At 35.0% G+C, this 16,513-nt stretch overlaps 2 protein-coding genes across 6 annotated transcripts in view; one reads left to right on the top strand and one right to left on the bottom strand.

Moving 5' to 3' along the window:
• Positions 1-10,817, top strand: part of LOC107554803 (epidermal growth factor receptor-like) — a 14,594-nt gene extending 3,777 nt beyond the window's left edge. Inside the window, exons 10-26 of one of the 4 annotated variants that reach the window (XM_016237421.1) lie at positions 449-539; positions 668-870; positions 990-1,122; positions 2,157-2,247; positions 2,597-2,754; positions 3,003-3,041; positions 3,726-3,867; positions 3,945-4,067; positions 4,747-4,845; positions 4,918-5,103; positions 5,932-6,087; positions 6,220-6,295; positions 7,189-7,335; positions 7,864-7,961; positions 8,245-8,415; positions 8,518-8,587; positions 9,179-10,817. In XM_016237421.1, coding sequence (XP_016092907.1) covers positions 449-539; positions 668-870; positions 990-1,122; positions 2,157-2,247; positions 2,597-2,754; positions 3,003-3,041; positions 3,726-3,867; positions 3,945-4,067; positions 4,747-4,845; positions 4,918-5,103; positions 5,932-6,087; positions 6,220-6,295; positions 7,189-7,335; positions 7,864-7,961; positions 8,245-8,415; positions 8,518-8,587; positions 9,179-9,477 — 2,282 coding nt within the window. In that variant the 3' untranslated portion in view covers positions 9,478-10,817. The other 3 variants (XM_016237428.1, XM_016237436.1, XM_016237445.1) reach the window with 3 other exon arrangements.
• Positions 10,818-12,763: 1,946 nt separating this feature from the next.
• LOC107554821 (regulator of MON1-CCZ1) overlaps positions 12,764-16,513 on the bottom strand; it is a 14,444-nt gene continuing 10,694 nt past the window's right edge. For both annotated transcript variants that reach the window (XM_016237455.1, XM_016237461.1), the window contains 4 exons: positions 13,862-13,966; positions 13,689-13,757; positions 13,348-13,573; positions 12,764-13,249 (listed from right to left, as the gene is read on the bottom strand). In XM_016237455.1, the coding sequence (XP_016092941.1) occupies positions 13,170-13,249; positions 13,348-13,573; positions 13,689-13,757; positions 13,862-13,966 (480 nt within the window). In that variant the 3' untranslated portion in view covers positions 12,764-13,169. The remainder of the gene's footprint in view (positions 13,250-13,347; positions 13,574-13,688; positions 13,758-13,861; positions 13,967-16,513) is intronic.

Consider the following 16,513-nt stretch of genomic DNA (forward strand, 5'->3'; position numbering starts at 1 on the left):
TATATATATATATATTTATACCTATTACGTGCTGTCAAACGATAATAAAAAAACGAAACGGAAATAAAAGTTTTTGTTTACATAATATATGTGTGTATACTTATTATGTATATATAAATATACACATACAGTATATATTTTGAAAATATTTACATGTATATACATTTATATATTTATATTTTATATTATATAAAAATATATTTAATATATAAACAAAATTTTTCTTAAATATATACATGCATGTTTGTATTTATATATACATAATAAATACACACAGTATACACATATGTAAACAAAAACTTATTTTGCATGGGATTAATTGCTTGACAGCACTAATATATATATATATAATTTTAGTTCTATACATTATTTAATACACCATCTTAGCATATGAATGGCATATGTCTTTGACTAAAGCCTTATTTAGCAGTGCTATTTTTTTTCTCAGGGTTTCTGGTAATCCAAAACTGGTCTGAACACCTCAATTCCCTCAGTCCCTTTGAAAACCTGGAGATTATCAGAGGAAGAACTAAACAACAGTGAGTTTCATCATGTCAACTTAGAAATAACTAGTTTCCTTTGCATATTAAACCTGTTTTTATCATGGAAAAAATATACTTTTCACCTTTAAACAGTGTTTCTGTCTTTACCTTTCTTATAAATGCAGTGGCACCGTCAGTTTTGCAGCTTTGAACATACCACACCTGGATCATCTCGGCCTCCGTTCACTGAAGGAGATCAGTGATGGCGACGTGGTGATCAAGAACAACCCCCGCCTCTGTTACGTTGAAGGCAGCTACTGGCCGAAGCTGTTCAGATCAGTGAACCAGCGCATACGAACTGGAAACAATGCAGCAATGCACAGCTGTGGTATGGGACTGGATTCAAATATTTTTATCTATACGCAACGTATTAGTTGGCCAGCAATTTCGATAATGTGAGGTCACAGAGTTCGTATAATCAAACAAAAGCTCTCGTGTGCTCTTCAGAGCAGCAGAACAGTACCTGTGATAGTATGTGTGGAGAGGAAGGCTGCTGGGGTCCAGGGCCGTCCATGTGCATCTCCTGCCAGCATGTCAGCCGTAGGGGGCGCTGTGTCAGCCACTGCAACTTGCTGGTTGGGTGAGTGTCCAACAGAGAGTCCACTGAAGAAGGTTATTTGCTGCTCATTTTCTAGTGCAACATTGACAAATGATACTGAATAAAGAATAACAAAGTCTATTAATGGTTAAAGTAATGCATTTAATATGCATCTTTCAGATATTATCAGATGCATGGGTTTACATGCGGCTACTTCTCTTAAAAGAGTGCATTAGAGCAGCCCATTGGTATTTTCCCATTCATTTTTCCCATAGGGATTTAAAAAAAAGACATTGTTAAAGGGATAGTTCATCCAAAAATGAAAATTCTGTCATTAATTACTCACCCTCATGTCGTTTCAAACCCGTAAGACCTTCGTTCATCTTCGGAACACAAATTAAGATATTTTTTGATGAAATCCGAGAGCTTTCTTACCCAGCATAGACAGCAGGGGAACTTTGTGCACAAAACGTATTCTCGTAGCTTCATAAAATTACGGTTGAACCACTAATGTCACACGGACTATTTTAATGATGTCCTTACTACCTTTCAGGGCCTTGAACATTTCAGTTGCATTGCTGTCTTTGCAGTTTCAGAAAACTCTCGGATTAATGACAGAATTAGTTTTTTGTGAACTATCCCTTTAAAGCCTTATAAGCCATGAACCAAAACAACCAGCTACACGGTGAATAATATTTAATGATATTTAAGTATTTTGACAAGATAGTGAGGCAGTGTCGATGACATCATCAGCAAAAGCATTTACCCTTAATTAACAAACTCGTAGCTCACAGTAGTCTGCCTTCAATGGTTTGTAAGTTATTGTTAAAAATCAAATTTTTGGGGGGAATTTTCGCCAAAACTTTTGGAATTTTGCCATTTTTACCATAGGAATAATCAGAACTGACAGGAAGCAAAGTGGGAGAGAGATAGGGGGAGCAGGATCAGGAAAGGTCCTTGAGTCGATGTATGTCAGTGCGCTGCCCACAAGGCTATTGGAGCTGACATCAATTTTCTTTTTACTTTGGAAATGTTTTTCACCTCTGTTGGCTGTTGTACTCTACATGTTTCTACAGAGACCCCCGTGAGTACATGTCAGAGAATGTGTGTTTGGAATGTGACCCTGAATGCAAGATCCTGAATGGGATGCCAAGCTGCCATGGGCCGGTATGTCACACCATGTCAATGTTTCCCATATAAACTGCATTATTAGTGATGCTTGCTCACACTTGCTCAAACTAGGGATCTGAACAAACCCCTAAGCCTACAGTATTAAACTCGATGGTGAAAATCATTAATGACACCTAAAATCACACAGCTTGTTGAAAAGAGGTGTGCTATTACTTTTCTAATACATTAGACTTGTGATTTTAGTCTGGCAGTCTATTTTGAGCAACACTCAGGGACAACCATTTTTTTATCAGAAAATGTCCAAACCGGTGTGTAAATTGCAGTAATAATGGTAATGTGTAAGTGGTTCCAGTGTGAATGTTGTTTTCGCTGCATCTCTTTCTAGGGAGCTGATCAGTGTACTGAGTGTGCTCACTTCAAAGATGGGACGCACTGTGTGGCACAGTGTGCCCAAGGTGTGCAAGGCCTTAATAACAGGCTTGTCTGGACATACCCAGACAAAAATGGACAGTGTCAGCCATGCCATGCTAATTGCACGCAAGGGTAAGAAACCTTCTTAGGTGATAATCATTAAAGTAAAATAATAATAATAAAAATATATTTAATAAATAATTTAATATTATTATTTAAATTGTATAAAATATCTTTATTGATATTTATATATAGGTTTATGGTTAACCGAATCCAGTTGGTTTAAACAAGCAGAAATGCAAAATTATGGGGTCACAAAATAAAGTTTTACAGCGCATGTCAACACCACCACTAACTTTAAAATGTTTTTATTATTATAGGTGCAGCGGACCAGGACTGGAAGGTTGTGAACCAAAAGGGTACAGTAGTTTATGTGTTATTATTCCTATTCCTACTTCATTAACAACAGAAGTCATATAAAAGTCATTAGCATCCATGTAATTCAAGAATTAATGAAAAATGTGACCCTGAACCTTAAGTCTTAAGTAGCATGGGTGTATTTGCAATAGCCAAAAATACTATTATATTTGCATACTATATATACATATATATTAGCAATAGCCAAAAATACATTGTATGCCAAAAATCATAAGGATATTAAGTAAAGATCATGTTCCATGAAGATCTTCTACCATAAATATATCAAAACTTAATTTTTGATTAGTAATATGCATTGCTAAGAACTTCATTTGGACAGCTTTAAAGCCGATTTTCTCAATATTTAGATTTTTTGCACCCTCAGATTCCAGATCTTCAAATGGTTGTATCTCGGCCAAATAGTGTCCTGTCATAACAAAGATGTATAAATCTCAATTTCGAAAAATTGACCCTTATGACTGGTTTTGTGGTCCAGGGTCACAAATATGATCTCAAATGTGTTTTTTCTGAATTAAAGTTTACTTGTTGAATATCCTGTTTCACTCAGAAATATATTACAATATGGAAGTTAATGCTGTTTGATTTGCTGACTTGAAGCTCAGGGGATTCATATTAAATGCTTTTTTTTTTTTATGAAAGTAAATGACTTGATATCCTCTCTCTAGCTCTCACATGCCTGTAGTGGCGGCTGGCATTGTTGGAGGCATGCTGCTCAGTATGGTCCTCCTCCTTTTCATCTTCATCATCTTCCGCCGAAGACACATTCGACGAAAGAGGACCTTACGCCGCCTGCTTCAGGAAAGAGAGGTAAGCCACAAAAATGTATTACAAGTCAAACATCATGTATGAACCCCATATACAACTATATTTCCATCATTATGCAGCTGGTTGAACCGCTGACTCCCAGTGGTGAAGCGCCCAACCAGGCTCTCCTTCGCATTCTAAAGGAAACAGAACTGAAGAAAATAAAAGTCCTTGGGTCTGGAGCATTTGGTACAGTCTTTAAGGTACATTTATGAATACAAAGCACACTACAGTCATTTAGCAGGGCTGATAAAGCTTTGTAGATTTGTAGCCAAGACATTAAGTGTCAACAGAACATCAAGATGGACCATACTCACTCTGCTAACACACATTTCTGGTATTAATATGATTGGTTCATCAGTACGGAAAAACTGTCCTGTTACTGCAATTGAGAAATAAAGGTTAAAATTAGCTAGATATAAAATCACATTAGATGTTATATTAGGTGAAAAGCGAAAAAAAAAAAAAAAAAAATATATATATAAGCTAAACAGAAATATATATTTTTAAAAACTAATAAAAATGACAAAGCACATAAAACAATGACTCAAATTAAAATATAAATATAAAGTGAAAAAAATAGAAGCCAATTCAAAATATGAATAAATGCTATAATAGTATATAAATACTAAACACTTACAATTGTAACAATTCCTATTATCTTTTTTATACTTCAAAATGAAAACAAACTCCATGTTTCAAAGCAAAAAAGTAATCTTTAATTAAAAAATATATATAAAATAGCTCCACCTCTGAAACGACTTTACTGTTTTACCTGGAAATGTGTCACATTACAGAAGTTGCGAACTTCAAATTTCTCAGTCAACATGAAAGTTCTAAGAAAAATGTCCAAAATATTACTTTTCCTTCCTTTTCTTCTAGGGTTTGTGGATCCCAGAGGGTGAGGATGTGAAAATTCCTGTTGCTATCAAAGTTTTGAGAGAGGTCGCATCTCCCAAAGCCAACAAAGAGATCTTAGATGTGGGTATCATGTCATTTGTACTAATGATTAACAATTGTCCTGCATTTAAAACTTGTATTTTGGTGTTTCAGGAGGCCTATGTGATGGCTGGTGTGGATCACCCTCACGTGTGTCGTCTGTTGGGAATATGCCTCACGTCCAATGTCCAACTCATAACTCAGATCATGGCTTTCGGCTGCCTGCTGGATTATGTTCGAGAGAATAAAGACAATATCGGCTCACAGACTCTGTTAAACTGGTGTGTGCAGATCGCCAAAGTGAGTTCAATGTCCTCCGCTTAACCCTTGATATCCAGAAATATATATATATATATATATATATATATATATAACTGCAATTTTTCACACAACAAATTCATTTTAACCAGAAACATATTTGTGTGGAATTGAAATTACTTTTTTGAAAGTAACTCCAAATATTAATTCCAAGATGCATTAATCTGATTGCTCTTTAAAGGTGTAGTTCTCTTTTACTCACCATTTATTTGATCAAAAAATACAATAAAAACAGTAAAACTGTAAAATATTATTACAATTTAAAATAACGGTTTTCTATTTGAATATAATTTAAATAGGATTTTTTTCCTGTGATACACAGCTGAAGTTTCAGCATCATTACTCCAGTCTTCAGTGTCACATGATCCTTCAGAAATATACTGATTTACTGCTCTAGAAACATTACTTCTTACTATCAATGTTGAAATCAGTTGTGCCCAAAAAACATTTATTTGAAATAGAAAACTTTTGTAACATTATAAATGTCTTTACTGTCATTTCTCATCATTTTGATGCATCCTTGCTGAATAAAAAGCATTAATTCCTTTAAAAAAATCTTAGTGGCCTCAAAATTTTCAACAGTAGTGTATAAATCTTGCATAAACCATGTACTTATAAATAAGCACATAAATAAATATTTATGTGTTAAATATTATGTATAAATAAATAAACTCCTGCTCCTGCTTCCACAACATTCTCATAAATAAATTCACTGCATTTCTTCTGCAAAACAACAAAATAGCAATTCTGATTGGATGCACGTCTATGCACGTTCTTGGAATGCAAAAACATTCTGACCCTTCTCAACAGGGGATGAACTACTTGGAGGAGCGTCACCTGGTTCATCGTGATTTAGCGGCCAGGAATGTGCTGGTGAAGACTCCTAACCATGTGAAGATCACCGACTTTGGCCTGGCCAGACTCCTGGGTGCAGATGAGAAGGAATACCACGCTGACGGAGGGAAAGTAGGTCACGCATCAGTCCACTGATTCAAAATCATTAAGTGTAAAAGAAATAAATGGAAATGCATTAGCATATGTACATATTTGTTGATATTTACAGGAAAATTGACTTATTTGCCTTTGCTAAATTCTTAGGTGCCTATAAAGTGGATGGCACTAGAGTCGATTAGTCACTGGACTTACACTCATCAAAGTGATGTTTGGAGTTACGGTCAGTGCTCATCACTACATATTATTATATAATGAAAACTGCATTTATTATTACATCACAGGCACATTAGCATAGAAGAGTGTAAATTAAAGGAATAGTTCATTCAAAAATTTCAATTTGCTTTAAGACATGCTCACCAATGGATCCTCTGCAGTGAATGGGTGCCGTCAGAATGAGAGTCTAAACAGCTGATAAAAACATCACAATAATCCACACCGATCCAGTCCATCAATGAATGACTTGTGAAGTGAAAAGCTGCATGTTTGTAAGAAATAAGTCCATCATTACATTTTTTTACCTTTGTTTTTAATACCAGTGCATACTCCATAACAACACTTTCTGCAATGAAAAAGTCTATCCTCTGTTGTTCTCTCATAATATACTGTTTTCATTTGTTAACAGTGCTTGATCTGTGCATAATGCTCACCTGATTCAGGCAAAATGACTTTTTCACTGGAGAAAGCAATATTATCAATCGAGGACTCATATTTTAGCTGGAAGCAACGGTTTGAAGTTAAAAACGTCTTAATGATGGATTTGTTTCTAACAAACACACAGCTTTTCACTTCAGAAGACATTAATTGAGGACTGGAGTGGTGTGGATTACTTGTGGATTATTGTGATGTTTTTATCAGCTGTTTGGACTCTCATTCTGACGGCACCCATTCACCGCAGAGGATCCATTGGTGAGCAAGTGATATAATGCTACATTTCTCCAAATCTGTTCCTGATGAAGAAACAAACTCATATTCTGTACATCTTGGATGGTCTTAGTAAATCAGCATTAACACAGACTAATAAATGCTGTCAAATTTAATGATAGTTCATGATATTTCTTGCAATAACAAATTAAAACTTATTGTAAAGTGTGATTTAATTAATTACCTCTTCAGGGGTCACTGTGTGGGAGCTGATGACATTTGGATCCAAACCGTACGATGGAATCCCAGCCAGAGAGATTGCAGATATTCTGGAGAAGGGAGAGCGTTTGCCACAGCCGTCCATCTGCACTATAGATGTCTATATGATCATGGTCAAATGTGAGTGCTAAGGTTGCATTCAAGAGCAGAATAGAACAGAAAATCATCATTCAATGGGCTTGTAACGGCACACTCTTAAAAATAAAGGTGCTTCACGATGCCATAGAAGAACCTTTTTGTCTAAATGGTTCCATAAAGAACCTTTAACATCTGAAGAACCTTTCTGTTTCACAAAAGGTTCTTTGTGGCAAAAGAAGGTTCTTCAGATTATAAAAAGGTAAGAAAGAGATGGTTCTTTAAAGAACCTTTGACTGAATCGTTCTTTGTGGAACCAAAAATGGTTCTTCTATGGCATCGCTTGAAGAACCTTTTGAAGCACCTTTATTTTTAAGAGTGTAGGTATAAATAAAAGTATTCAGGTTACAGAAAATACAGCATTACAAATTATGCATTACACAAATATTTCGGATGAACAAGAAAAAAAACAAAGACTATTAATAACTATAACTATAAAGATTTGTATGCAACATAATAGCCATAATACATAACAGCAGAAATGACTGGACATTAATTTATATCTACATCTAGGCTGGATGATTGATGCTGACAGCAGACCTCACTTTTACGAACTTGTGGCAGAGTTTTCAAAAATGGCCCGAGATCCATCTCGCTACCTTGTCATTCAGGTAGTTCACAAAAAATACCTGTGCTTTCCTTTTAGGAATGAAAAAAAAACACCTTGAACTGACATTGTTTTTGTGATTCAATGTGGTGCTGATGAAGGCACAAAATAAAAAAAACTAAAATGCAAGAAAATTATATTCAAAGGTAATGTATTCATGCTATTTGTAGATCTTCTGCTTATAATTTGTTAAAAAAAAATGTTTATTTAATTTAATTGTAGAAGTTTATATACACATCAAAAATGAATTACACCAATGAGAGTTTTTAATTTGGCATTATACACAGGGAGATGATCACATGTACCAGCCCAGCCCGACGGATTCGAAGTTCTGCATGTCGTGGATCAGTACAGAAGATATGGATGGTGTGGTAGATGCGGAGGAATACCTGCTGCCCAACAAACAATTCTTCAACCAATCACAACCACCACCAACGCCTCAGTATCACAATGCAGCAGTCAGTATCTCCTTCTATGGAGCATTATCATTTATAACGCTATTAGTCAAGTACACTTCATCAGACATGATTCATTGGTCTTTTGTGTATTTTTTTTTTAAGGACAACTACACGAATGGTGTGATGTTACGCTACATTACAGACCCCACACTTAAAGACCTCATGCTGCCAGGTATTACCATGAATTTAATGGTTCAGGGTATTTATTTATATTCTGTATTTCATATATGTATATATATTTTTTTTTGTTTAGTTTTTTTTTTGTTAATAATTTTGTTGTGTCTGCCTTTTTTTATGTCTATAAAATAAATGCATCATTCATCGTCTATGTAGTTTTAATATATTTTTCAGTTTTAGTAATTTTATTACTGCAACCTATGCAAGTTAGTTCTACTAACTAATATTTACATTTATTTTTGTTTTTTTACTTTTTATAATGATGTAGTATATTGTGCATAATAGTATAATATTCAGTTTTTGTTGAAAAAACAGCAACAAATGGGATTTATTTATTTAATCAAAATGATCTATTTGTTTTATTACTTTTTTATTATATTGATTTATTACTCTGACATTGATTTGATTTATATTATCTGTTGTCTCTGGCCAGTTTTTAAAAGGGCAACCTAAATTTGAAAAAATAATCCCAAAAAAATTACAACAAATATGAGAATAAAAAAAAGATAAACATATCATGTTCTGGTGCTCACATGCAATTAATATTACTGTTTCATAAGCACATTTTATCTTCTCTTTCCCACAGAGTACATTAACCAGGATGTGACCACAACAAGCAATACGATAAACCCAAACTACGAGGGTCCGGCCCGTGGACAGACAGAAAATGGATATATAGACACGTACAGCTGTAAACCTGATGGGCCGGAGTACCTAAACACCTCCTGCGCTACTCTACCACGCTCCCCATGCGCCAACCTCGATAACCCGGACTACCAGCACAACTTCCTGCCCTCGTCCACCACCGACGTTCCTTTCCTCCCTGCGACGGAGAACCTACACTACCTGGGCCTCAGCACAGCCATGCAGTCTCACGTATGTTAGATCAACATATGTATGAATAACACTGCTTGAACTTCTGGGAGTCACAGGGCACGTGTTAGTATTGCAGCTAGTTAAAGAACAGTGAGGACGTCAGGTCTGGATATGCTTGAAGGCGACTGCCGCAATTAACTCGTTCTTAAAGGAGGTGCGGTTGTGAGACATGAAGCTGTGTTAGTAATGTGTTGAATGTCAAGCTAGAGCACATTTCAGTATTTCTGTATAATATGGGTAATAGTTGATGCTTTTGATGAATGTTGTCGTCTGATGTAGCTTAATTTATTGAACCAAAACTTAATTGAGCTGTTAATACTTCATATAGTTAGACTGATTTAGTAATTAACCTTGGGTAGTACAGTATTTGTAAACCCTGAGTTTACAAGCCAAATAAGATGGATTGGACAAGTGCAGCATGTGACAATCACATGATCCGTTTTTTTAATTTATTTATTTTTTTTAATAACTTCTTGTCTGTGAAAATAGTCGCTTGGAAAAGTCAACATGAAACGCCACTCGAGTCGCAACCCCCATTTTACTTCCGCGATATACAGCGTTCAAAACGTTTGGGGTTTCAATTGCAGTAAAATTACTGTTTTATTGCATTGTTGATCAAGTAAATGCACCCTTGGTGAGCATAATTTGAAAACACTAAAATAATCTTACCGACCCCAAACTTGTGAACGGTAGTGCAATTCCGAATGAAATAAGATATTAAAGAGCTCTTGATGACTTTAAAGGAAAACTACCGTATCGGCTGAGGCAAAGCAAGTTATCTAATTTTGATAAAAGATCACTAAAACTGTTTTCATTCGGAATAATTTGCACCAGTGATTTATGCACAACATTGCAAAGAATGTGCATTAGGAATGTAAAGAATACTCTATTCAAATATTCAAGCACCGTGTGAAAATCTCTCATCTGTACCGTAATAACTGCCCGAGTAACAACAGAAATGTTTGTAAATATAACAACGTGCACTGTGAACATATATGGCATTATGTCCACGACACATAAAATTCACAAACACAATGTAAATGTATATAAAAGCTACCTGCAGTCATACAAACACTGACCTTTAACCCTGGACTGCACTTAATGGATCCACTAATTCATTTTTCAAGTGCGCGTCCACATTTGGTTTTAATAATTTAACAACGGTTATATAAATTGAAAGAAACACTGTTGGGCTAAAAGGCTTTTTGATGTTAAAAGGGTGTCCTAATACTTTCTCATTCTGCTTTAAATGGCTGAGTTAACAAATCAGACTGCTTGTTTTCTGGCCCCTGTGACACATTCACCCAAGTGTGCACTTATCACACAATCTACTTCTGAATTTCAGGGGGGGAAAGCAGGCCATTATGATATTTTAACTCTACAGGATCCCATTAATATTGAATTAAGTGGCCACATCTACCAAAAAATGCCGCATATATCCAGAAAGAAGTTTTAAAATGTAAGTTTGACTGTGAAACCTGTTCTACTTCACTGTGAGATACTGCACAGACCACATTTAGTATGTAAATATACTTCATGTAGCAAAATCCTCCTGAGATCTACTGTATTACACACCTGTGAATGTCTTAGGATTTTTAGGTTTAAAATGTGGTTTAAATTTGTATGGATACTTTGTTACATTGCAGTGTTATTAAATTGTGTTGAAATGTGAAAATTAAGTCTTGTGATGTGCCAATTCCATAAAGGACTTTTATGTTTAAAGACTATGACAAGGCATTTCCAGAGTTATAAACATCTAGCAAAATTTATGGTTTAATTTTTTTTTTTTTATTAGTGTACATTTATTACACTATACTTGGTGCTTTCTTACCTTGGCATTAAATTACTAAAACTAGTTAAGTGTTTCTAATACACAGGCTGTGGATATAAATGATATTGTGGATTTTTTTTCTTTTGCAAACAGCAAGATAAAAATATATTTGTTGTCATTTCTGTTCACCAATATAAGTCTAAAAGTCTGTTTAGACAAAGTACATTCTGTAATTTAGGATACATTTCTCATCAGGAAAAAAATAGAAACGATATGCTTTCTCAGTAAAATAACTGTTAGTTTCAGTAGATATATTTCACCAGTGTAACTTATCTGCTAGTTGCCAAGCTTGAGAATTTTGATATTATAAAGAAAAGGATGTTTTGTTGAGTTTGTCAACTATGTTACGGACAAACTGTATGAGGTGATGGGTAATACGGTTGACAATTTCACCATTTTGACAAAATTATTAATCAGGTTGACCTCGATTTTAATATTTATTTGAATGAAAATGATTAAAATATTAGCCATAACAATATACCCAACACTCAATCCATATACTCGTCAAGTCATTGGAGATCAAATACAGAAAAAATGAAGATAAAGTTTTCCATAATGTGTTCAAAATGTCTGCTGCAGAAGGGGGTGATATCACATGATGCTGGTCACATCGTTTTATGATGAACCAATTTTTAGTTTTCAAGGGGGCGTTTGGTTAGTAACATAGTTGACAGAATTTTTGTGGACATGAGAGAAATTAAATATGTGACCCTGGAGCACAAAACCAGTCTTAAGTTGCACAGGTATATTTGTAGCAATAGCCAAAAATACATTGTATGGGTCAAAATTATCCATTTTTCTTTTATGCTAAAAATCATTAGGATATTAAGTAAAGATCATGTTCCATGAAGATATTTTGTAAATTTTCTTCCATAAATATATCTTTTTTTTTGCACCCTCAGATTTCATATATTCAAACAGTTGTATCTCAGCCAAATATTGTCCTATAAATAAATTAAAGCTTATTTATTCAGTTTTCAGATGATGCATAAATCTCAATTTCAGAAAAAAAAATATCTTAAGACTGGTTTTGTGGTCCAGGGTCACATATGTTCTTATTTGAAAGAAAATGAAATTTAAACTCAATCTGCTTAAGGCATTTAGATTGTAGAAATAAATAATCTTGACTTTAATGTTTTATTCATTAAGCTGAACTAATAAAAAAAAAAAAACAACAACTGTAATTTAAGGGCCATAAAGGCAATTTCAAGCAAACCGAAAAACAGGTTGCACAAAATGAGTATGTATTCTCATAACGGATAAAATAGAAAATTGTTCGAAAAAAAAACATAATTATCATCAATGGACATGAAATGCACTCTAAATTTTAGAATGACCCATAACTTACAGCTAGCACAGATAAGAATAATTACCAATCCCAGACATCTGTGGGTGGAAGGATTGAATCATTTCCGTAGATTATCATCACGCCAAAAATGATAAACCGAAAACAATCACCTTGACTTGTTCCAGTGCTTGGCCCATTCATTCATTTCTTTTCTGTAAAGAATCTCACAAAGCATGTTACATATAATATTTATTATATACACACTGTAAAAGCTAGAGATTTCTTTTTAAAATATATACATTATCAGCATACAGTACAGATCAGTTAGTTGAGCACTCTTTTGCATTGCGGCGAGATTAGTAATCCTCCATTCAAACACTGGTCTGTTACTGCTTTATCCTGCTAAAACCATCTGTACTTTATGGCAAACATGCATAGAAGATGAGAAAGTGTCTCTTTTAAGTCCCTTGTAACACTAGACTCTCTCTAGTGCTCAAGTGAGCTTCACAAGGTTTTGATTCTGCTCAACGCAATACCGTTTCCTCCTCGATAAACCACCGTTCCAGCTGCTACTGTAGTCTTTCATGCCGTGGCTTGTTTCATCAAAGCGTTCTCTCCAAACACTTGCTTAAAGTAGGCCACATGCTCCTCACAGTGCTCTCCTGAAACAGGAAGATGATGTCAGAGGGAGTCCACTCATGTGCTGATGTTTTCGGCTCATGTCAGCCCATTTCGTGAACACAAACTCAAAATCACTTACCTTGGTTGAAACCAGGATTACCACGCAACCGCATATTCCTCTGCTCGAAGAAGCGGAAGATGGTGTAGAACAACATGGTGTTGTTTGTTTGCCGCGCGGCATCCAGAAACTTCCGAGCGGAGATGTTATCGTGGGCGCCGACGCTTCGAATGAAACGCAGAGCGCCCAAAACCTGCTGCTTGGACAGAAGAACCTCCACGATCTCATCATTAGCGGTGGAGAGCCTCTGAAAAACACCAACAAACACATGTGGGTCACTCCAGATGAACGGCAACAGGCAAAATGAAGCTTCAATCATCTGCACTGAACATGCATGTGAGTGTAAACTGTTTTTTTTTTACCTTCAGCATGTCTAGAGAGAGCTGGTGAGCAGGTGGATATGTGCTCTCCAGAGACAGCAGCAGACAGGCCTAGAAACATCAAGAAGTTCTTTGTGGAGTTTTCCAGACAAGAAGAATGTACATAATGAAAGTTCTAGTTTAAGAAATTGAGTTAGACTGAACTGCAAACTCACCAGTGGTTTGGAGTCGCTCAGGACGTGATACTGCAGAAACTGGTGCAGCATGTAGAAGAGGTTGTGCTGGACAAGAGTTTTGATGACTAGCTCAAACAAATAATGCTGGAAAGGGAAATTGAAGATGAGAAGAGTCACTAATCCGTGTATCATTCGATCATTCGTTTTTTTATTTAATAGTGAAAGTAGAAAAATGAGAAAACGGCTCCTTTTTCGTTTTTTTTCCTAAAAACGAAAATTCAGCTTAAATTTTCGTTTTTCATTCATGGGTGGAAAAATGTATAAACAGCTTGAATATTCGATTTATACACATGGGCGGGGATTAAACGCCCCTTTCTGCTGATTGGTCAGCTGACGATCAAACCGTGCCGTCATCAGTTCTTCCACAGTATCACGCAGCAGAATAATAGTCCTCCACTGCTGCAGTTGTATGGATTCTTAACACATTTATTGCAACTACATTTCATCTTTTTTCATCAAACAAACAGGCTAATGAATAGCTCGACACAACTCGTACCGGGGCAGAGTCTAGACAGGGCTTTCTTCTGTGTAGATATAAATTTTATTCTTTGCATCAGCTGGGCATGGCAGGGTATGATATGACAGCTGTCTTAGCCTACCCTGCTCACCCAGTAAGTCTGTTTGTTTAATTAAGAAATTAATTAGTTTCAAAATAAATATTTTAAACACTAAGAAAGAAAGGAAAGAATAATAAATTGGCTTGGGTATATATAGGCATATGTTGCAAGAACTGTCATTCTGACCGACAACCAGAGAACAACTGATATTAAATAGCCTACTGTTAGAGTTATATAATGTAATCTTGTGTTTTATTAAAATTCACTGTATACTGTACTACATTCAACACAACTCTCTATTATGATTCTTTACTAAATAATGCAAATGTAACATTAAATTCTGAAGAAAAAAAAAATACTCAAACCCAACACTTTAAAAAGAAAACAAGCATTTTTAAAAGCTTTATATATGTATATAAAAAGTTCATATGAATTCTAAGCCTTATGATACCATATTAGTTTTAAACTTAATATTACTTGTCAAAATATGTGTAACAGATTAAGGCTGGAACTGTTATTTAGTATTATTTATATACCATCACAGTATATTTAAATAATATATTTTTCATATTTTGAATGGGCTTTTATTTTAATATTTTCTTTTCGATATTACTTTAAGTTTCAGCAGGGCCGGGTCTAGGGGGGGCAATGCCCCCCCAGATTCTCCTTATGCCCCCCAAAAATGTCCAGCCAAAAAAATAAAATAAATAGAAAAAAAAAGCATTAAACACTTATTATTTGTACTATCTAAATAAGGATCAGTCACTTTGTTCAAAAGAAAAATTTACAATTATGCACATAATGACATTTGAACTCATAGCCACAAAATCTTATTATAAATAATAATAAAAAGCTAACTGTAACATCCAAGCAGAAAACACAACAGTGCATTTCTGTTCAGTGAAGTATAAAATTGCCTTTATTACAATCACAATCACCTGCTTGCCTGTAAGCCTACTTAGTATATCCTATTTTAAATAAACTGTATACTGAATTTATTTTTGTGAGAGTGTGTGTCTTCCTTCATTAGCCTTCATTGGCATGAACGGCTCGATTAGTTCCTGTATCAAATGAAAGCCCGCCTTCTGAAATACGAAATGTGCTGTGATTGGTTAGCTGGGCCAGTGTGTGTTATGTGATTGGTTAGCTGGGCCAGTGTGTGTTATGTGATTGGTTAGCTGGGCCAGTGTGTGTTATGTGATTGGTTAGCTGGGCCAGTGTGTGTTATGTGATTGGTTAGCTGGGCCAGTGTGTGTTATGTGATTGGTTAGCTGGGCCAGTGTGTGTTGGTGTATTCGTCGGTCATCATCACAAATCCCAGAAAATATGCGTTGTAGTCCAAAAGAGTTGTTCATTGTAGTTTTTGAAAATTGATTTCTGTTAAATAAAATATCTCCTTTTGAATTGGACTTTGAGCTTTGTAACTTTGCAGATCTTTTTTATGCTCAAACAGCAACATTACAGACTAACTAAAGTTGAAAAAGAAAATGCATAATAGGACCCCTTTAAACGTTTTCTTTATAACGGTTATGGGAGAACGCTTAATTCACCGTGTTGCGTTCTTATTCTGTACCATTCTGCTTGCCTGTTGCCTACATATATTTTTTTTATCTGTATACAGGATTTGATGTTCGTCCATTATAAGTTTTCTTTATAATGGTTTTCTATAGTAAGAAAATGCTTGCAATTCAGCACGTTGCCTTTATATTCTAGGCTCATCTGCTTGTTAAGTACATATTTTTAATAAACATACCGAAATTTGGGCTTTTTATATGATTGTCTTCGTCCATATAGCTAAGCCACATTAAGCGTTTTATTTAAGCTAACGGTTTTCTATGAGGGAGACGGCAATGCTTAATGTGAAACTTTAACCGTTGCACTCATTCTGGGCTATTGTTTGTCTGTAAATAGGCTATTTATAAATAAGCTGTGCTGCACCTGCAGGACTTGCACGTCCATGTCTGTCAACGAACATTTCCATCAGGAATTTCATTTACAAATTATATATAATTAATAATTATATATAATTTGTTGTACATATCCATTCATATGTGTAAATAGTAATAATAATAAC

This window comes from Sinocyclocheilus grahami, unplaced genomic scaffold (assembly GCF_001515645.1).
Source record: "Sinocyclocheilus grahami isolate Dianchi unplaced genomic scaffold, SAMN03320097.WGS_v1.1 scaffold19.1, whole genome shotgun sequence".
Taxonomy (NCBI): Eukaryota; Metazoa; Chordata; class Actinopteri; order Cypriniformes; family Cyprinidae; genus Sinocyclocheilus; species Sinocyclocheilus grahami.